This window comes from Tursiops truncatus, chromosome 14 (genome assembly GCF_011762595.2).
Source record: "Tursiops truncatus isolate mTurTru1 chromosome 14, mTurTru1.mat.Y, whole genome shotgun sequence".
NCBI lineage: Eukaryota > Metazoa > Chordata > Mammalia > Artiodactyla > Delphinidae > Tursiops > Tursiops truncatus.
Genome location: NC_047047.1, coordinates 68,406,838 through 68,427,488, shown reverse-complemented (window position 1 = coordinate 68,427,488; position 20,651 = coordinate 68,406,838). Strand labels below are relative to the sequence as shown.

Here is a 20,651-nt window from a genome sequence, read left to right as displayed (position 1 = left end):
CACAGGAGCTGAGGGCTGGGGCGTGGGGAGGGCCCCGGCCAAGGTGGGGGCCAGGACGGGGGCCGACCCTGGGCTGAGTTCATAGTCCCAGGCACCCCCCAGCCATGAAGGCTGCCTGGGGCCCCAGAGTCCACCACTGCAGCTGTTTGTCTTTGGCAAACACCAGGAAGAGCATTTGACTCAGCTAGGTGGGGCCTTCCCCGGGAGAGGTGCAGCTCTCCTGTACCGGGGGCCCGCGCTCTGGCTCAGAGGGAGGTGTGGATTTTGGGAAGAAGGGGAGGAGGGAGGAGGCTCCCCTGCAATGAGGCTGTGGCCTAGGAAGGGACAGAGAAGGCAGAGGTGCCTACAGAGTGGAGGGCAAGGAGACCAGAAGTTTCTGGCCCCTCCTTCCCGTTCCAGTGCCCCCAGGGACTAGCATGGCAGGGGCCTGACCGGCAGAGCACTCACTTGGGTTTCTCCAGGGGGTCAGGTTCATTGCGGGCCAGGCCCACTGGATTCTTCTCCGCCTCCTCGGCAGTGAGTAGATGCAGCTCTGCCTCCACCTTGCCCTGCAGAGAGGAACAGAATGGTCCCGGTGCCCGGGTTAGGTGCCAGGCCCTCAGCGCCCTGGCCTGGCCCAGCCCTGCCCCCTGCCCAGCAGTAGTGGTGCCCACCGTGAGCTCAAACTCATCATTCTCATTGCGGGCCAGGAGGGGCCACCAGCCTTTGATGCGCTTCTGCTTGAAGATGGAAGCCAGGGGCACGTCCACCTCCCCCGTGGCCATCTCCATGCTGCACTGCTTGGCCGTCTTTGCGCCCCGTGGGAACCGGTTCAGGTCCAGCTCGATGGCCCCTGTGGCGACCTCAAGAGTCAGTTCTGACATCTGGTACTATTGACCGCACCCCCAAACCTGGGCTGGGCTCCCCCTGCCCCTGCCTCCCCCTCCCCTGCCCGCTCTGCTCCGGTCCCAGCCTTGCACCCAGGAAGTCGTCAGCGGAGAAGTGGTCGGCGTCCCAGATCTGCAGGGTGAGCCGCGCGGGGATTTTGTATTCAGTCTCGTCCCAGGAGAACATGGACTCCTTCTTGGAGATGACAATCTTTTCCTCGGCAGCCAGGTAGTCGAAGGGGAACAGGTAGCGCCAGTTGAAGTTGCCCTCGCCCGTGAGGGAGTGGTAGTGGACGTCCGTGTCCTGCTTGTCCTCCTGCTGGCCCTTCAGCCACCTGTGGAGCATCGTCGCCTGCTCCAGACTTGCGGCCACACCTGTGGGGGCTCTCTCCACCCACAGCCCCCCTGTCCTCTCCCTCCTCTCCTGCCTCGCAGGGAGATGGGCCCACCCAGCTCAGCCCCCTCCCGGCCAGGGAAACTCTCACCCACCCCCGCACGAAAATGTCACTGGACTTCTCCCCGGTGAAAAAGTCATCATCCTCCAGGACCACCTCATCTGTGTTCCACACGATGACCCGCAGCTCGTACCTGGGCGGGGGGAGGGGCTGATTAGCCGCCTACGGGGGGGTTCTCCAGGGTCTTGGGGCTAGGATGGGGCTGGAGATGAGACAACCGGGTCACGTCCTGGGGACTTGGGGGTGGGCGTGGGGCCTGGGTCAGGCTGGGGCTGAGGGAGCAGATGTGGGGAGAAGCTGAGGGGATGGGGAGACATGGGGGTACCCGGCTGAGAGAAGAGGGTCCCCCAGCCAGCATAGCTCTTATGAGGAGAGCCGGGTTGGGGGAGAGCCAGTTGGGCTGGAATGCCAGGACCCAGAGCACACTCTGGACAGGGAGGCTGACTCAGGCCTCGGAGAGGCTGCCCAGGCTGCAGGGGAGGGCGTGGGGGGTGCAGGGGGGTGCAGGCGTGGCTGAAGCGAGGCTTGGAGAGTCGGCAGCAAGATTCCCCCGTCTCCAGAGGCCGGAAGCGCCACTCCAGCTCTAATAAAAGTTCACACTGAAGCCCAGCAGCTGGCTGTGGACCACCATGGAATCTGATTTCCTTTACATCCTTGTCCCCAAAGGGGATCTTCCCCTTGAAGTGTAATCGTCATGATAAATGAGGTAGTTACGTCTCAACCTTTAGGAGGGAGGTTGAGTCAGCTACTAAAAATTCCCTGGATTGCGGCTCTTGGAGTTCTGTCCTGGACTGCAAGTCCCGGAGACATAACGGGTTGGGGTATCCCCTGGTGGCGGGCCCTGGAACAGCAGACTCAGGGTCCCACCCGGAGACTATGCCAGGTAGAACGGGCTGTATAATTTGCGGGGTCCAGTGCAAAATGGAAACGCGGGCCCCTGTGTTAAAAATCATTAAGAATTTTAAGGCTGCCATCTTGAAATAAGCGTGCGGCCCCGTGCAACCTCACAGGCCTACGCACTTGGCCCTGATCGCAGGCGCTGAGGCCAGTGCTGGCAGCGACTTGATCCTGCCACTTTACAGATGGGAAAACTGAGGCCCAGGCAGGCAAAGTGACCTGGCCAGTGTCAACTAGGAGAGGCAGATGGCGCAGCTCCTGGCCCAGTGCGCCCCGCTCTCCCGGCCTCCCGCCTCTCCCGGGCACTCGCCCTGTGCGTCTCATCAGCGGATGCCTTAAATAAAACTTGCTAGAGCTGAATGACGGCCCGGAGCGGGGACTGTCAGGGAGCAGAGCAGGCTCTCAGGGCTTCTGCGTCTCGTGGGTGTGTGTGGGGGAACCCACGGGGATGCTGTGTGTGTGCACGCACGTGGAGGAGTGGGTCTGTGATGACAAAGTCTGCCGGAGCGTGCCGGTGTGAACTCACAGCCCTCGCTGACCTCGCCACGGAGGTGTGGCCCCTGCTGCAGCAAAGGGGACCCACCCAGGACAGGCCCCACAGCCCTCCTGATGGGTTGCTCTGTTCCCCCAACGAGGCCACAGGGCACTGACTAGGGAGACCTGGGCCTGGAGCCTCCTACAGGAAGGACGCCTTTGGGGAGCATGGAGGGAGGGGTGCTGGGCCCGAGCAGCTCACTTTTTGGGCTTCCGGGGAGAGATGTCCAGAGGCGTTCCAGGGGCCGGCATGTTCATGGGAAACATGTCCACCCACAGCTCCAGGCGGCCCTGAGGAAGGAGGTGTGGCAGGTCTCACGGACTCCTCCCTCTGCCCAGCAAGGCCAGCTCTCCTCTCCCTCCCAACCTTTGTCCTGTCAGGACCCATTTCATCAGTTTTCATCCTTGGATGCCAGCAGTTCCTATGACGTCACCAATAGCCAGTGGCAGCTTCTGAGGGAGATACCCTAGGTCTCCATCTGAGCTGATGTAATTCTCACACAAAGTGAAGACTCAAACCCTGAAGTTACGGTGAAGGGCCATGGTGCGTGCGTATGAAGGGAACGCAGTGAATAGCAGGAGGATCTGTTTTTACGGACCCAGGTTGGGACCCCCTGATCCCAAATACCAAAGAACCTCAGATCCCGGCCAGGCCAGTCACCTGCTCTATGCCCGGCTTGTCAGGGTTGAGCAGCGGCCGCGTCTCCACGTGTTCCGGCACCAGGCGGCAGCCCACGCGGGGGATGTCCTCCCAGTACCTCAGGGCCAACAGTGCCACGTGCTCTTCCGTGGGCTTCCTCTGCCCTGTGGGTGCTAGTGGTGAGCTCACACACGGGCTCAGCAAAACAAGAGACCTGTGCTGGGCCAGCGACTCAGGGGCACAAAGAAGCCCCATCTCCAGTTTACTGCTGGGAAACTGAGGCACAGAGGGAGCTGTGGATTGCCCAAGCTCTCAGCTGCCTCATGGGCCCAGAAAAGTCTGTCTCCTTGGGTTTCCTCTGCTTGGGAGAACCTGACCAGAGAATTCTGGGCTATGAGGTCAGGGAAGAGAAAAACCCACATCCTGTCCCAGCGCCCTGAAGATGGCTGGCACTGGTTTCCTGGCAGAGATACCTGCTGATTCTCTGGGAGGTGCCAGGGGGGCAAAAGTGTGGGGACAGCCAGACTGACCTGGGTCTATGCCCTCACTCTGCCTTGTAAGAACTGAGTGGCCTTGGGCAAGTCACTGAAACCCTTTGGGTCTCGGTTTTCTCATCTGCAGAATGGGGAGAACCTCCCTACCCTACAGGGATGCCGGGAGAGAGAGTGAAGGGGACAAGTGAGCAAGCACTGTGTGGGATGGGGAGAAAGGGTGGAGGCTGGGCGGACAGGAGGGGGACACTGGGGTGATGAGCGGATGGGTGGTCCCACCACAGGGAAGTGTGGGTCTTTCCTTCGCCTCTGACACCCCCATAGCTTTGTCCAGCATCCTGTTACCGTTCTCGTCCTCGATCTCGGAGGGCCCTGTGAAGACGCGGTTGGACACCTTCACTCTCCCAGGGGGCCCGAAGTGGGGGCCGTCCACTTTGCCCTCCTTGCAGAGGCGGGTCAGGATCTGGCTGGGCTTCATGGGGTCCCGCCAGATATTGTAGCCGTGTCTGTCGGAGGAGACACATGGGCTGGGTGGGGCTCAGGGCGCGGCTGGGCCATCCCCAGGTGGTAGATGGTCCTGGCCGGTTTCCTTAGGTTGACCGTTGCTCCGTGTCAGCAAGTGAGCCCTGCCCTGCGTTCCAGGATCAGCTGACACACCAGGGCTGCTGCAGGCTGATCCTTCCTGCCCTGGGCTCCGGCCCACATGCTCAGTGTCCCAAGGATGAGTATCCAGTCTCCCCCAGGGCAGCCCGCACCATCCCCCCACCGTGTCCCCTCTAACGGAACTTCAAAAACTCCCTGAGGAAACTGATAACACAAGAGGTTAAGGGCCTTGCCCAGGATCACGCAGCCTGGCGGTGGCACAGGGCGGCCAGATCCTCAGCGCACTCTTCCTAGCGCGCTTCTGCCTCTCCTCCCAGCCCGCTTTTCTCTCCTCATCTTGCTTCCTCTGTCCTGGAATCCCCTGTCTCTCTCCTTGTCTTGGAATCTGCAGTCCTGGCCCCTGAAGGCTGAGCCCAGAACCTGGCGGGGTGGAGGCCTGGCTGGGACAGAAACCATAATATGTCCACCTTCCCAAATCCCACGGTCTGCATCTTGGTTTTGGAGTCAAGGTGTAGTAGGTGCGCCCTGCCCCGCCCTGCCCCACGCACGTGGAGTAGGTCTGGGCGATGCCACAGGTGGCGCGGTGCTTGCTGTAGAAGCGGTTCTCCAGGTCGATCTTGGTTTCCCCAATGAGGTCATCGGTGCCTACCAGATCCCAGTCGTATACGGCTACCGTCAGCAAGGATTCCATGGGGAAGGAGGCCTCGATGTCAAAGGACCTTGTGGGACAGGGTTGGGAGAAGGGTTGAGGGTTGGGCTGGGGTAGGGTGGAGTAGGAGGTGGTCTGCTCTGGGGAAGTTGGGGCAGGTGGAGTGGGACACCAGGAGGCCTTACTTCCCAAAGATGGGGTTGAGCTGCTTGGAGATGTAGTTCTCCTTGTCACGGATGTCAGTCTTGCCTAGCCGGATGGCGATGTAGGGGTCGGCTTTGCCATTGATGTCTGCGGGGTGCAGGTCCGTGGCCTGGGATGGGAGGGATGCTCCTGAGCAGGGCCCGGGCACCTTCATCTTCCAGTATCCCTGCCCCTCTCCCTGATGGTCCCATGACAGTGAGGGGCAGAATCACGGACCAGGGACTTGCTGTGTGACCCTGGGCAAGTCCCTGACCCTCTCTGGGCCTTGGCTTCCTCCTCTATAAAGGATGGTACTAGACCAGCTGACCTCCCTGGTGTCTTCCAGTTGGGGGCTGTCAGTCTGTAGCTGCTTCAGCCCTTCCTGGGCGGGAGGACCGGGAGCCTGGGGATAGGATGTGAGGGGCCTCTCACCCGGACCACGTAGACCCGGACCAGCACGTTGATGGGGTCGTTGCTGGGGATGCCCTGGAACATGCCATAGGTGGGGTCATAGCCGGCTTCCCGGGACACATCCTCTGGGAGTGGCACTTTGTATACGCAGAGGGAGCCCTGGGGTGAGGCAAGAGTGGGTCAGGGTGCAGCTTCCCGTGGCACAGGCAGGGGTGGCATGCAAGATAGCCAAGAGCACTGAGGGTCTGCGCCCTGCTGCGGTGGGGCCATAACCCTTTATCTGAGGTGGGGCTGTAACCCTTTAGCTGCGGTGGGGCCGTAACCCTTTAGTTGCGGTGGGGCTGTAACCCTTTAGCTGCGGTGGGGCCGTAACCCTTTAGTTGCTGGGGTACGGAGAGTCAGGGGTTCTGGAATGAGTGGCTGGAGTGGGGGGGACAACTCTGAGGGGGGTGGAGTGGGGAGGTGGGTTTAGGGCAGATGATCTTTATCAATCAGCGTGGAAGTATTTTTATACTTTACCAACCGGGTTGGCTGACAGTTCCACCTGGCTGTCAGCCCCAGGCTTGGGCTGGGGAGAAGAGCTTGTGGGGGGCTCAGGACTTAGGGCCCACTTGTGCTCCCTGCCTGACCTTGAAGCGCCCCACGATGCGCTCCTCCTCAGTTGCGCCGTCCTCGTTGTCCCCCGTCTTGCCCCGAAGCAGGTTGAACGTGTGCAGCCAGTCCTCGAAGCTGTCGAACTCTGACTCCAGCTCCTTGGGGTACACCTGAGCCAGGCCGGGCTGTCAGGGGGTGAGGCCGGTCCACTGGCCTCTGTCTTGCCCCCGGTGTGACCCTACTTTCTGGCTAGGTCTGCTCCCAGACCCTCACCTTGAGTTCATCAATCTTGGGTTTCTTCTTCTCAGGGGCCTCCGACCCTTGGCCCGGGCCTGGGCTCTGGGTTCTCTTCTTCTTCTCCTCCTTTGCAGCCCTTGACTTCTCCTTGCCCTTCATCAGCCCCTTCAGGCCTGGCCAGAAACAGACAAGGGGGCAGAAATGATGTGGCAGGAAGGCCTGGGTTGGAGACCCAGCTCTGTCGCTTTGCTAATTTAACTTGCAGGTCTCTGTGTGCTCATCTGTAGAAAATGCAGACAATGCTGCCTGGCATGCCCGCCTCACATGGGAGCAGGGCACCAGTATGCCAGAAATGTGCAGAGCCTGTTGTGTGCCCTTTGACAGAGCGGGGCATGGAAGGAGCTTGGGTCTGGTGCCAGCTCACTGTGCTCTCTGGCCTCAGTCTCCTTGTCTTTAACATTAAGAGGATTGTTCTGTATCAGCATTTCCCAAACAGCATTCAGTGGAACACTAGGTGTAGGCGTTCTTGGAATGCTTTAAAAGAAAAGATATGTGTGTGTGTGTGTGTGTGTGTGTGTGTGTGTGTAAAATAAGCTGGGGAAATATTTTATTATGTCTTCCTTTTAGGTATTTATAATAGCATTTGTACATTAAAGGCACTGAGAAGTCCCACACCAAGGGACCTGTTTAACCCATTTGACCCCAGAACCCTCTTTTCCCTTCAGAAGACCCATTAATAGTGTTCCATGGAAAAGGTCTGGAAAATACTGAATGGGGTGAGCTCTGAGATCCCTTCCAGCTCTGATGTTCTGTGACTCTAAATGTCTGTCCCTCACTGTGGCTGCTGAACTGGTCAGAGTAAAAGCCACTCTAGATAAGGGCCTCAGCCTGCTCTCTGGTACCCAGGGATGCCTGGTGATATCTGCTGTTGGCTGCTGCAGCTGTGAGGGCCCATGGGAAGGGGAAAGAGAAGCAGCTGGTGTGACAAGCAGGGGAGCCACCCATCTGGGGGGCTGGGAGGGAGACGCAGAGATCCAGGGCTCCAGGGCTTACCCTCAGTGTTGTCCATCTCCTCCTTCTCCTCCAAATCAATTCCTGAGGCCTCTTGCTGTTGAAGTTGCTGCCAAAAGATGAGGTGAGGAGGAGGGAAGGTGGGTTTCCTAGGGAGGTGTTTGTTGAACCCACACTGTGGTGTCAGACCAGTCTTAAATGCTTAGAGGCAGAAACTCTTTTCCATTGGGTTTCAAACCCATGATGTGCTTAAGCGGGTTAAAAAAAAGTTTATGATGTGTACAATGTGACTTAACTGTACTTAGTGGTTATGATTCTTTAATTGTGTATGATTGAAAAATATGTGCTCTTTAATGTTGCTTCTTAGTGGTATTATTATTTTAATGTAGAAAAGTATAACTGAATAAGAAAATGTGCCTTATTTTCTTCAGTCAGTACACACTGGACACTAAATCATCGTTTCACCCAAGGTGTCACCGCCACCTGGTGACAGCCTGTGCAAATTACAGGAATAGACTCGAGACAATGGGCAGCCTCTTGGAGCTCCAGGCTGGCCAACTTGAATCGAGGAGGTGTTGGTGGGAGAAGATACTACTAGGTGTCCCCCAGTTACCTGCTCTCCTCCTCTCTAAAAGTTTTTGGCACACAGCTACCTAGCTAAAGATTACATTTCCCAGCCCCCCTTGCAGCTAAGTGTGGCTATGGGACTCGATTCTAGCCAGTGTGAGCTGAAGTGATATGTGCAGCTTCTAGGCTGGGCCATTAAAAGGAAAGGAGTATGTGTCCCCTTCTTCTCTTTACCCTTCCCGTGGACCAGTATTAGGACGTGACGGCAAGCCATCTCTAACCACGCAGACGCCAGTAACAAGACGGCAGTGTCTTGGTCCCTGACCCCACTGAATCACCATACCAACCTTCTTCTTGTTCACATCAATCTAACTTGCTACAGCAGTTTAACCTGTGCTCTAACATGGATAGTAAACATCACACACAGCTCGGGTCATAGGAAGGGCCTGGGGGAGAGAATGTGGCTGGATCAGCTTGGTTGAGGAAACACAACCATGGGCACATGTCCATCCTGGTCAGTCGGTCAGCCAGGGAGTGCCCTGAGCTAGGCTGGCAGTGTGGAGAGAGACAAACAAGGGAGAGGAGACATGAGCTTTCTGGAACTTGCAATCTGGCTCAGCAGACAGAACCCGTGTGCACACAACAGGGGAAGAACATTTCACAGCCACACTGACGGAGGCATGTAAAATAAAACAGCTGGGTATTATCATGTAAAATAATAATAGCTGTGCAAATACTACTGAGAAGTTGTTGCTCCCTTTGGCCTCTGAGTGTGTATTTCTCCTCTTCCTCAAAGGTCACCTCCTCTGTGAAGCCTTTCCTGATGCCCCCAGGCACTGAGTTGCCTTTGTTATCACATGGTAGTGTATCTGCTTGCATGTCCATTTCGAATGTCCAGTAAATACACAGGGCAGGTAGCCAATCTCATCTTTTGGCTCCTGTAGCCCCTAGGTTGGTGTCTGACTCATCATATATACTCGAAGTATTGTGGAGGAAATGAATGAGGACTAGAGAAAACCAAGGCAGGGAAGGTAGACTGGACCTCCATCCTGGAAAAAGGTGAGCTAAAAGGTGAGCTCGAGGCTCTGAGACAGCCTGCTCCAAGCTCATGTCGATGGAGTGGGGGAGCCAGCTCTGGTGCGGGCGGGGAAGAAGCTGGATAGGAGGGTCTGATGTGGAGCTGGGGTTACCCCTCCCAGCCCAGTCCCTCCTCGGTCCCCTGCCCAGGCCAAGGCGTCACCTCTTTCATGGTATCGATGGAGGCAAAGTACTTGGACCACCAGTCCAGCATGCTCTCGTCAGGCTCCTCCTCCTCTGGTTCTTCCGAGCTGCCCTTCTTCTTCTTCTTCTTCCTCTCCTTCTCCTCATCAGCCTGCAGGGTTGGCTAGGTCTAGAGTCCTGCATATATCCCCGCACCCTGGCCATTCCCGGAGACCTGAACAATCCGGGGTTCCCCCACTCATTCTGACCATCTGCTCCAGGAAAGCCCTGGGCTCCAGGAGGCTCTGTGGGGCTACCGACATCAAGGTCAGGGCCTTGTTTTATGGAAGTGGATGTCACGGCCCAGAGAGGGTCATGACCTGCCAGCATGAGCCCCCAGCCAAGGCAGGACTGCCTCTCATGGGCCCTGCAGTCCAAACAGCTCTCTCCCTCTGCCTCTTTGGAGGGGTGAGATGGCCGGGGCATCAGGGGGTATGGGGTGGCTCGGTCCCTGATGCTGTCTTCCTTGGCCTGATACCCTATGTAGTACAGGGTCTTCTCTCCCCAGAGCCCCCCGGCTGGTCCCCACACTCACCACATCCACCTTGATGACGGCATCAGAAGCCTGCAGAAAGGAACCAAGGAGACAGGGACAGACTTAGCCACTGGGGCCGGAAGTGGTAGGTAGCGGCTGGCCAGGGAGGGTGGAGGAGAGGGAGCCCAGGCAGGGATGTTCCCTGTGTCGTGAGCGCCATGCTCACATGGCCAATTCTGGGTCTGTGGAAGGTCTGCCTCGAAGTTGTTTCCTCAGACCTTCCAGGGTGGTGGTTTGCAAACTTGGCTGCATGTTAGAATTACTGGGGGCTTTTAAGAATCATCATTTGCAGGGCTCCACTGAGTCCAAATGAGGGTACTGGGCACCAGGAGAGTTGTAAACTTCCCAGATGACTGCAGTGGGCAGTCAGAGTCAAGAGGGGAGGCGGACACGGCATGAGGCTGGAGGTCAGTAATGTTGGCTGGATGAAGGACAAGTGCCTTAAAAAGTAAGTGGACACAAAATTACACAGCTGAAGAGGAACCTGGTGAAAAGGGCCCCACCAGAGTCCAGGGCCTGTGGGACGATGGGGCAGCTCAGGTCTGTGCCGTCCTCTTGGTACACTGATGGCCTGAAACCAGGGGGCTTCCCCACCCCGGCCCTGCCTCCAGGAGGAACAGGCTTCTCAGGGAGGAGCTCAGGAAGCTGGAAGCCGAGGGGGGTGTGGCATCTCCAGGTGTAGCCCCAGAGCCCCTGGCAGTGCCATCCCAGGCCTGCAGGCCAGGCCTCGGGCCTCGACTCCTCCCCTTTTCCATGAGCCATGCCCCGCGCTAACTCAGCCTGCTGGCTGGGACTCTATGGGGACCAGGATGATGAGGTAAGGAAGGATCCTTTCAGACCGGACTCAGATCTCAGAGGCTAGGAGACGCCCCTGTGCTGTGTGACGCACATGCAGTCAGGAACGGGATTTGGAGAATGTGGTGGGAAGGAAGCCTGCTTCCCGCCCCTCTGTCCTGTCTGGATTCAGGATGGCTTGCTCCAGGCCAGCCTCCATCCCGCCGTCCCCTGCTGACGACATGTCCGCATCCAAACACCGAGGTGACAGGTCTCCCTCTGGCAGACAAAGAGCCCCGGTCCCAAAGCCAGGAGGAATAACGAGCTTCCACCTGGAAATCCTGCCCCAACCCACACCTTGGGAGAGTTGTTTGTAAATGGCTGGGAAGGAAAACCGGGGACCCTCTGGAAAGAACACTGGTGTTTGCGCAAGGAATCCATTGCCTATGGTGTCGTTTGTTGGAATAAAAATAATTGCAGGCTATCACTTCACACGGTTACTGCTCTCTCTGTCTCTCATACGTGTGTACCACGTGTTCATGCACATGTGCACACACACGCGCAGAATTGAGAGTCTCGCCTTCCAGGACAGTATAGGATGGGGCTGTGCGTACGTGCAGTCAGGGTTAGCCCTGGCCCATCGCACGCCAAAGGAGGAGTGACTTAATGTGTCGTCTTGTGTGCGGGGTGGCCCGGCTCTGGGAAAGTGCCACCCGCAGTTGCACGTCCCCAGCCAGCGTGGGGCTGACCCCAGGCGCCTTACCGCATCCAGCTTCACCACGGTCTCCAGCTTCTTGACAGGCACCTCTGGCTCCATGTTCACCACGACCTCCCCTGTGGGGTGAGAAGAGGGGCCCCCACTGTACAGCACACGGCGGCCCTGGAGGAGCCCGCCTGGACAGAGAGACGGACAGACAGACGAGGAGGAGCAGGCGGAACCGTGAGAGTCAGGGGTGCTTGGAAGGGCCAGAGGCCTAAAGCTGGTTCTAGAGCTTTCCAGGGGAGAGGGAGGAGGTGAGCCAGAGAGGAGGGTGAGGTGTGCTGGGTGACACAGTGGAGGCCGGGGGGCGGGGGATTCGGGGGGTTGGGATGGGGGGGTCCTGGGTCTTCTCCAGGAACCGGCTGAGGAAGCCATCTGCCCTCAGGCCCTCTAAGGACCCCTGGGCTCTGGCCTTTCTGGTACTAGAGCTTGGGGCCACCCTGGGCAGCCTTCCTTGGCCCCCAGGGCGGGACCTCCCTCCTGGCCTCCCCGGCCCACTTAGAGATGGCCCCAGGAGGAAACCAGGTGGGCTGCCCTGTGAGCCGGAGGCCCTGCGCTGGGCCTCAGGAGCGCCATACCCGAGGCGTTCCAGGTGGGGGCCGAGTGGTCCGGGGGCCGGTAGATGAAGCGCCGCAGGGAGCTGACGGTGTGGGAGCCGACCAGGGTGTAGCGGCCGAAGGCCCGGCAGTCCACCACGCGGATGTTCAAGGGCGGGTGCAGGAGCTCGTTCTCCGGGAGGTCCTGGGGGTGGGGCAGGGACTCTGAGCTCAGAGAAGGGGCAGAGGCACCCAGCTCTGCCCAGGCAGGTCCCGGCCCACACTCACCACTTCAAAGCACTTGACGAGGGTGCTGAAGTTGGGGTTCTTCTTGTAATTGTGGATCAGGGACGACTGCACCCCCTTCCCCGCGCACTCGATGTCTACCCGCGGCCGGTCCACCTGGGCCAGGTTCACCCGTTTCAGGTCCCGCAGACCCCAGAACAGCACCTGCGTGGGGGGGCGGTGGGGGGAGAGGACAGCCCCTCAGTAAAGGGCATCAGCTGCGGGCAGGCAGGGCCACCCGAGGAGGAACCGGGCTGTGGGTGGACCGTGCATCAGGAGGGGCAGGGCTGGGAGAGCCGAGGAGGGGCGGGTGTCCTGAAGGCGCTGTGGGGTGAGGGTGGGTGTTGGGGGCAGATGGGAGGGCCGGGAAGGGTCCTGGACTGTGGCAGTGTGACTCAGTGCAAAAGCGGCAGGCGCCGGACGGTCGCGAGCCTGGGTCTGCTACTGGCCCCTGGGTGTGACCTTGGGCCAGTCACTTCTCCTCCTGGGCCTTCAGTGTCCTTATTTGAAAACCGGAGCATGACCTGAGGTTGCTGAAGACCCCTGGAGTTTGATGCCAACAGTGTAATGCATGCCTGCGACCCTCATGGAGAGAGAGTGAGGGGGGCCAGGGAGCAGAGCACAGCAGGGCCTGTTCAGGGCAGGGCTGGGAGGGGCCGGATGGAGTTCTCACACACCTCTATCCGGTACTTGCTGAGCACGGGCCGGATGCCCATAGGCACAGGCATGATGGGGCCTCGGTCCATGTCCACTGGGCCATTGATGGGCGGCAGGTCGGCCTTCCCTGCTGGTCCAATCTGGGGAGTGGGGGACATAGTGTCACACCCTGGGGAGCCCGGGGAGAGGGCTCTCTCTCCCCATGAGTTATCTGGTATGTGATCTGGGGAGACAGGGAAGGCTGAACAGCCCAGGTCCCCAAGAACCACACCCCCAGCCCCCTGGCCTCACAGCAGGATGGGGAGGAGAAAGGCCCCTGGCCCAGCCCCCTCTTTCCAGCAGCCCCACCTGCAGCAGCTCGAAGGCGGCCAGCAGGTCCCCGGCCGTGGCGTTGCCGCGGTAGATCTGGTAGTACTCGAGCTGGGGCGGGAAGCGCGGCGGGCAGTATGCCTCGTCGGCCATCTTCACCAGGGGCTTGGCAAAGGTCCGGCCTATGAAGTCGGTTTTGCCCTGATGCGACAAACAGCCAGGGTGGCCTCTTGGTGCTTGAACTGACCAAACGTGTTCACACCTGGGATCTCATTCAGTCCTCACCACAGCCCCATGTAGTTGCAGGTGTGATCACCCCATTTTACAGATGGGGGAAACCAAGTCTCGGGCTAGCTCCAGGCCATGCTGGCAATGAATGGCAGATGCAGGACTCAGGACTACCTCTAGTCCAGAGCTCACTCAGGGCACCCCAGTAGCTGAGGCGGCTTGTAGGAAGTGGCTCCCCAGCTCTGGAGGGGTCACCCTAATCCTCCACTCCCTTACTCCAGAGCTCCCATGGAGAGCTATGAGGCTGTTACTGACTGTGGTAGGTGTGGGCAGGGCTGGGGGGGCCCTCAAATGGGGGAAGGCTGGGGACAGCAGGCTTTCGGGGCACATCTGGGTCTGAGCTTAGTCTGTCTGTGCCGGGAGGTGGGACGCCCTGGCCTGTCTCCTCCCTGAGGCCCCAGAGGCCCACAGCATCGGGAAGGGGTCAGGCTGCAGTGACAGGGCAGGAGACACCCGGGGTCTCCTGGAGGGGCTGGTCAGCAGCCCAGACTCCCAGCTTCCCCGGCAAGCACCCTGGCCAAGGGGCTCTGGGGGTGGGCTGTGGAGGTGACCGCTAATGCAGGTGGAGTGCGGGGGAGGAGGCGTGGTCCCTGGTGCCAGAGCCCACCCATACCATGCTGTCCTGGTCGTAGATTTCGATGACAATGATGGGGGGGTCGTCCCGCAACTCATGAGCTTCGCCATAGAGCTCCAGGTTGTCGAACACCAGCATCTGGTCCCAGGTGGGGCACAGGGTCTCATTCAGCACCTGCAGCATGGAGGGGGGGCACAGGTAAGCAATGGTGGGTGGGCAACACCCGAAGAGGAGTCACCCCCAGTCACTGTGGTTTCAAGGGGACGCGGGAGCACGAGCGCCGTGTCCCCTGACTCTTCTGGGAATCTTAAAATGAAGGCTGATGTGAGGTCTGCTCCTGACCCTCTCTCCCAGCCCCCCGCCAATGTCTTCCCTGTCTTCTGTGTGGCCTGGGCCTGCAGTTATCTGCCAGGCTTCCCCCTAAGGATCTGGGGTACTGGCTGGTCTGTTTCTCCAGGTCCCAGAGGCTCCCAGGCCCCCTCCAGTGCTCTCAAAGCCAGAGCCGCGCCCTCCTCCCCGGGGCCCTCACCTCTGTGCACTGACTCTGGTTGATGAAGAAGACACGGGCGAAGGGGTCCGAGAGACCACTGCTGTCGGCGGCAAAGAGGCTGCGCGCCTGGTACATGTGGGCGCGGAGCTGGAAGGCCTGCTTCTCTGTGGGGGGAGCAGGCTGAGGCTCAGGGAACAGGCCACCCGCCGGTGCCCTCCCGCCCGGGCCCGGGAGCCCTCGCTCACTGGTGTAGACCAGGCTGATGGGTGGGACGGCGTGCAGGCCCGCGCCCTGGGCCGCCTTGACCTCCTCGAAGCCGCAGGGCAGGCCGCACAGAAAGTCCTTGCGCTGCTTGCTGAGGCCCAGCCACAGGTAGAGCTCCAGCTTGGCCTGCACCGTCCAGCCGGCCGAGCCGAAGCCCCGCTTCCCTGGCAGCTGGCGGGGGGGTGCAGGGTCAGCTGCCGGAGCCCACGGGGTGAGGAAGGGGCAGGAGGCTGGAGGAGGCTATGGGCAGGCGGGCCATGCCCTCCGCAGCCGTCCCGCTGGGCTGTGTGGTGCGGAACACAGGGCAGAAGGGCACGGGCAGGGGGGGACCCGCCACCCCTTTCCTATTCTCTCCAGCTCTTCTCTGAGCACCCCGTCAGCTCAGGCCAGCTGGACCCAGGGGTGGGGGTGCTGCTCCCTCCAAGGGGAGGTTGACCTCTTGAAAAAGTGCAGACCCCAGCCCCTCCGCCCCCAGTCTTGCTCCCCTTCCGGCACCTTGAGGAAGAGCGTCTTGACCTTGGCGCAGTCCTTGCCCAGCTCGTCCTCCACGATGGAGAAGAGCAGGTCCTTGGAGGGCACCCGGGCGTAGGCGATGCGCTTGTTGTTGCTCATCATCCAGATGAAGACGTCGGGGATGCTGTGCTGAGGCTGGGGTGGGGGCGGGGTGGGCGCCCAGTAAGGGAGAGGCCCTGCCTCTTGGCCAGGCCTGAGCCCACAGAGGAAAGGACCCCGGCGCTGGGTCCTACTTCTCCTCCCACCGATCCAGCGGGAAGAACACGGGACGGGGTGAAAGGCTTGGTCTCTCCTGTCCCCCAACGGCTGTCAGAGCAGGAGGGGCCTCCTGGATGGTCTGGCCCAGCCCCCCCCGGGCAGCCCCCCTTCCGCCACCTCGGATCACTCTGGTTTGGGGCTGGCAGGGGCACCTCGTCTGCCAGGAAGCGCAGCTTGTGCAGGAAGTTCTGGCACAGCCTCAGCTTGTCCCGCACCGTGTGCCGCTTCACCTGTGCCCGCAGGGTCTTGGCCTGCTGCCCCATGCTCTCCTGCCGGGGTTGGGGGTGTAAGTGGGGCTCAGATCATGACGCACGATGGAGGGTCTGGCCCTGGGGGCTGTGACCTCAGAGACAGATGTCCCCCACCTCGGGTTCCCTTTTCACCTCCAGACCCTCCCTCCGTCCCCGGTGTGGTCCAACCGCATCCTCACCAGCTCCCGCATGCAGGATTTGAGGCGCTCCCGGTCCAGCCTGGTGCAGGACCAGTGGCCCTGGTCCTTGTCCGCGAGGGAGAGGAAACGGCTGGGAGGAGAAGAAGCAGGGCTTAGCAGAGCCCACCCGCCAGCAGGAGGCGTGCAGATGCCTCCTTCTCTGCAAACCCCCCACTTCTGACCCCCCATTGGCAGCCCTGCCACTTACTGGCAGCCACAGCTCAGCTCCTCCAGGACGCCCCGCAGTCGACGCTCAGGGTAGGACTTTTCCGTTTTGATCATCTCCTGCACATCATTCAGGCCTTCTTCCTGTGAACCAGGAGTGTGAGCCACAGCCCCCTCCGCCTCCCCAAATGTCTCCCCCATTCATCAGGGGGGTGAGGGGCTAGCGCCCTAGGACCTCCCACGAGCGCCATCTCTGGACTGTCTCGCCATCACAAGGAAACACAAATTTTCCGCGTTCTGTTTTCAGAACCTGAAGGAAGAAGCCACCTCTGGGCCATGAGTCTGTGGTCCTGGTGGACCCACAGGGGTCGGACAGAACTCAGGGCTAGATGCAGGGGGTGGGGGAGTGCAGGCCAGAGACAGAGGGGTTGGCCAGTCACCTCCAGGGAAACCCGGGGCTGGATGGGCCAGGGTTCCCAGACTCCACTCCGGGCAGCCCTCAGGCTCTCCACCGCTCTTGGGACTGGGGCGGGGACAGGAACACAGGTTCTACTGGGGCCATTCTGCAGTTCCTCCCCCAACCCCACGGCATGCTGCCAGGCAGACAGGACTTGTGTGTTGCAGGGGAGGTGTCCAAGCTGGGCGAGGCCCTCTGAAGCATACGCCCTCCGCCTTGCCCCTCCCCGCCGTGGCCTGGCCCTGACCAGCTTGTCTGCGATGTGGTCTATGATGTTGGCATTGTAGAGGCGGCGGCGCTGGTCCGGCCACCAGCTCTTGATGTAGATGCAGGGCTTGCGCTCCAAGTAGGGCAGATAGAAGTAGTTCCTGGGGTGGGAGCAGGCGGGAGGTTGAGGACTGGGCACCCGGGCAGGTGGGGGTGGGGCGGGGCCAGGCCGTGAGAGGACGGGAGGCAGCAGGCAGGGCTCCCAGGACCCTCTGTCCTGGACGGCTCACCTGTCAGTGATCTGGGGCCGCATGGGTGGGCTGGAGGAGACTGAGGCCAGGTCCCCACCGTCCTCAGTCTCGTCGTCACTCGACTTCTGGATCAGATCCACTTCCTCCTCGTCCCCAGGCTCCTTCTGAGGCCGAGGCCGAGGCCGCTGGGGCCGAGACAGGCCATCGACTTCGTTCCCATAGTTGCCTGGAGGCAGAAGGGGGCACCCGAGGGCCTAGAGTCCTTTTCCCACCAGGCCCCACCCTGCCCTCCAGTCCAGGGGTCTGTGGGAGGGAAGGGGGAGAGTCAGGGAATGGGGCTGGTGCTCACAGGTCTGTACCAGCTCAGACACGATAGAACACTCGCCAGAGGAAGGGGCCGTGTCCTGCACTCCTGCAGAGGTCTCGCTAGGAGCCCTGATGACCACTGAGCTCAAGGTCCAGCCCAGGACGCGGCCCGTATTCCCACTCTCTCCTCTCCAGTCCCATGAGGGCCTCGCTCCCTTCTGCAGGGAGGGCTTCTTCCCTCCTCGTGTCCCTAACGCAGCCTAGCCCTTAGGTGGAGCTGAGGCCGACCCTGTGGGGCGTGTGTCCTCAGGTGCAGTCGCTGTATGTGGTGTGGGTGCCTGAGGACACGTGAGGGAAGTGGTCAAAGTTCCCCGCCACCCCCAGGCTGTGGAGCAGGGCTTGGCAGCCCCCAGCCCTGCGAGCCCAGCTCTCACCTATGGTGACCTCAAAGGTGATGGGCTTGTCTCCATTTTTCCGGTCGATCATTGAGGCCTCCAGCAGGGCTCCAAATAGAAAGAATTCTTCCATTTTCCCCACGCAGCTCTGTGAAGAAGGTGGTTCAAACCCTCCGGAAAGCTTAACGGTGTGGGGGGTTGGGTCTGGGGCCAGGCCTCCTCCTACGTCTTACAGACAGGCCCTTGGGGCTAACCCAGCTGTGGAGCTACGAGCCCCGACACTAAAGGCCCAATTCCTTCGGCCCTCCAGCCTGTCCCCAGAGGAAGGGCTGCTATGTTCAGCACAAGGACAGCCACGGCCAGGAACAAGGCAGAGACAAGGCTCCACCTTGGGGCCTCCGGGGAGAGCACAGGCACAGGCAGTGGGAGGGGACAGAGTTCCTCCTGCTTTCTGGGGAGGGCGGCCCCATCCTGGGGTCTGGCCCCCTGAGGCAGGCAGGAGGGACACTGGCAGAGGCCAGGCACAGGCTGCCGTGGTGGGAAGGGGGTTGAGCGGGGGGCTCTGGAGGACAGCACAGTGCCCTGGGGCCTCACCTCGGAGACGGGTGTGGCCGGTTCCACCTGCACCTCCGTGGAGCTGGTGAGCTCAGGGTTGGAAGTGTCCAGGATCTCCACCGCCAGGCCCAGCATGAGGCGGGCGCGGAAGGACACGCCCTCCCCCAGGCCCTCATTCAGGTCCTGGTGCTCGTCCAGCAGCGTGTAGTTGCGCGTGGAGCCATACATGTTCACCCAGGCGGGGCCCAGCGTGGGCAGGAAGCCTGCGGGCGGGGGGCAGAGGGCCGAGGGGCTCACTCGGGTGGGGGGACCTGTTTGGGGGCTCCTGGCCTGTACCTCCTGGTTGCTGAGCTGAGGACCTCGTGTCTCGCTCGGGGAAATGTCTGAGGCAGCAGAGGGCCTGCGGGCAGCGAGGCTCACAGGGGCTGTGGGGAGAGCAGTGTCTGCTGCGTGGGGCTGGCTGTGGGGTGACCTTGTCACTTGCATGGGACACTTTTGTGTGTCTGCTTATTCTCTGCGGGAGCCTGAGCTGGCCTTGCCTCTCCACATACACACACGTCCATTTCTGCGGAGCAAAATCATGCCCCCTGCTTCCTGGAGCCTGTTGCAGGGGACGTCTGTGATCTACTTGAAGGACAGATGCCAGCACCTCCCCAGCTCCTCAGCAAGGCCTTTGCCGTCTGTGCGTGCCACGAGGGTCTCACCTGCTTCTGCAGACCCCTCCCCTCCTCTCTGAAGGCCCTTACTCTCCGCCTGTGCCTGTTAAACGCTCTTCCTCCACCAAGTACCCTCATTTCCTAGTCCCAACTATTTTTCTCCCATTAGGATTTGTTATGTCTCGTGTGTAGCACGGATTCAATTCTGCCTTAAGAGTTTTGTTTGGTTTCTGTTCTGCCTAGTTTATAAAAAACATTATAGCATTTAAAAAACGGAGATATTCTTCCTATAACGTAAAATTCACCATTTTAAAGTATGCATTTCGGCGGTTTTCGTGCATTCACTATGTTATGCCACCATCCAGGACATTTCCATCCTCCGCAGAGGAAACCCCGTACCTTTCAGTGGCTCGTCCCAGCTCCCCTCCCCCCAGCTCCTGGCAGCCACTCGTCTACTTCCTGTTTCTATGCATTTGCCTATTCCAGACATTCCATACAAATGGAATCACGCAATCCGTAGTCTTTCGTGTCTTCTGTCTCAGGCTTTGAGCATTTGGTAGCACACCCGTCTCCCTCATCCCCAGGGGAGCACCGTGAAGACCGGACGGATTCCTCCTTGTTCTGTATCCCTGGTACTCAGCTCAGTGCTCTGGCCCTACAAGTCTGTAGATAGGTACTATGACAGCAGTACACGCATATATGTACTACATATGTATATATACGCATGTATATAATTACTATTATTTTCATTTTACAGATGGGAAAACAGGCATGAAGGTCACGCAGCTTCTAACTGTCAGAGCTGGGGTTCAAATCCAGGCAGCCTGGCTCGGGAGGGCCCAGGCACCTCTGTGCAGACGTGAACCATGAGTGTCCACCCTTCCCTGGAGGCGGGGGCTGTTGGCAATGCCCTGACCATGCCTGGCACCTTTCAGGCAGAGGTGCGGGATGGTGGTGGTGTGGGGGGCTCTCATTTACGCTACCCCTTTAGCCCCACGTCCCACCCCCGGTCTCCTGCTGCTGACCTTTGTCTCCGTCGTTGGAAATCTTGCGCAGGTCAATGAAGTGGGTGCCGATGGCCACGTCGTTGACCTTGTCTGAGTCCCGGATCTGTACCTTCATGCGCTTGCAGAGCGGGGGGAACAGGTCTGTAAAGACCACCTGCTCATTCCACAGTGGCTCATAGCTGCTTTTCTGCACTGAAGTCTTGCCCTGGTGGGAGGGAGCGAGGGTTAGGGCTTGTGTACGTGCATGAGTGTGCATGTGTGTCTGTGTGTGAGTGTGTATATGTGTGTTACGTGGGGGCATGTGCTGTGTGTGTGTGTACTTACCTCCTCACCCTTCCCCACCCCAGCCTCTCTGGCTCTTCTCCCTCTCAGTGCCCCCCTCCTCTCAGCTCTTGGTGACCTGGGGGCAGTGAGGAACCCTACGGCCCAGCCTGGCCTCGCCCCCCCAGCCCCTCTGAGCTAGAGCTCCCCTCATCTCTCTCTCCTCACTTCTAGAGGTGACTCACCAAGGCGATCAAAGGCCAGTCTCGTGGCTTCTGATTTTGCCTCACATCCGTCCCCAGGACCTCACACCCAACCCC

At 60.0% G+C, this 20,651-nt stretch overlaps 1 protein-coding gene across 3 annotated transcripts in view; it reads right to left on the bottom strand.

Moving 5' to 3' along the window:
• The window catches only part of OTOF (otoferlin), a 91,670-nt gene that overhangs the window by 2,100 nt on the left and 68,919 nt on the right, over positions 1-20,651 (bottom strand). For 2 of the 3 annotated variants that reach the window (XM_073791525.1, XM_033838902.2), the window contains 32 exons: positions 20,089-20,275; positions 18,447-18,670; positions 17,892-18,000; positions 17,191-17,377; positions 16,941-17,061; positions 16,280-16,380; positions 16,072-16,162; positions 15,794-15,910; positions 15,366-15,518; positions 14,852-15,041; positions 14,646-14,770; positions 14,156-14,290; positions 13,294-13,455; positions 12,966-13,085; positions 12,292-12,453; positions 12,046-12,208; positions 11,471-11,541; positions 9,934-9,963; positions 9,379-9,510; positions 7,614-7,680; positions 6,597-6,733; positions 6,359-6,493; positions 5,751-5,888; positions 5,321-5,448; positions 5,035-5,205; positions 4,229-4,389; positions 3,414-3,556; positions 2,955-3,043; positions 1,356-1,454; positions 960-1,201; positions 654-832; positions 448-548 (listed from right to left, as the gene is read on the bottom strand). In XM_073791525.1, the coding sequence (XP_073647626.1) occupies positions 448-548; positions 654-832; positions 960-1,201; positions 1,356-1,454; positions 2,955-3,043; positions 3,414-3,556; positions 4,229-4,389; positions 5,035-5,205; positions 5,321-5,448; positions 5,751-5,888; positions 6,359-6,493; positions 6,597-6,733; positions 7,614-7,680; positions 9,379-9,510; positions 9,934-9,963; positions 11,471-11,541; positions 12,046-12,208; positions 12,292-12,453; positions 12,966-13,085; positions 13,294-13,455; positions 14,156-14,290; positions 14,646-14,770; positions 14,852-15,041; positions 15,366-15,518; positions 15,794-15,910; positions 16,072-16,162; positions 16,280-16,380; positions 16,941-17,061; positions 17,191-17,377; positions 17,892-18,000; positions 18,447-18,670; positions 20,089-20,275 (4,370 nt within the window). Of the gene's footprint in view, positions 1-447; positions 549-653; positions 833-959; positions 1,202-1,355; positions 1,455-2,954; positions 3,044-3,413; positions 3,557-4,228; positions 4,390-5,034; positions 5,206-5,320; positions 5,449-5,750; positions 5,889-6,358; positions 6,494-6,596; positions 6,734-7,613; positions 7,681-9,378; positions 9,511-9,933; positions 9,964-11,470; positions 11,602-12,045; positions 12,209-12,291; positions 12,454-12,965; positions 13,086-13,293; positions 13,456-14,155; positions 14,291-14,645; positions 14,771-14,851; positions 15,042-15,365; positions 15,519-15,793; positions 15,911-16,071; positions 16,163-16,279; positions 16,381-16,940; positions 17,062-17,190; positions 17,378-17,891; positions 18,001-18,446; positions 18,671-20,088; positions 20,276-20,651 lie in introns of all 3 variants that reach the window. The other variant, XM_033838901.2, reaches the window with a different exon arrangement.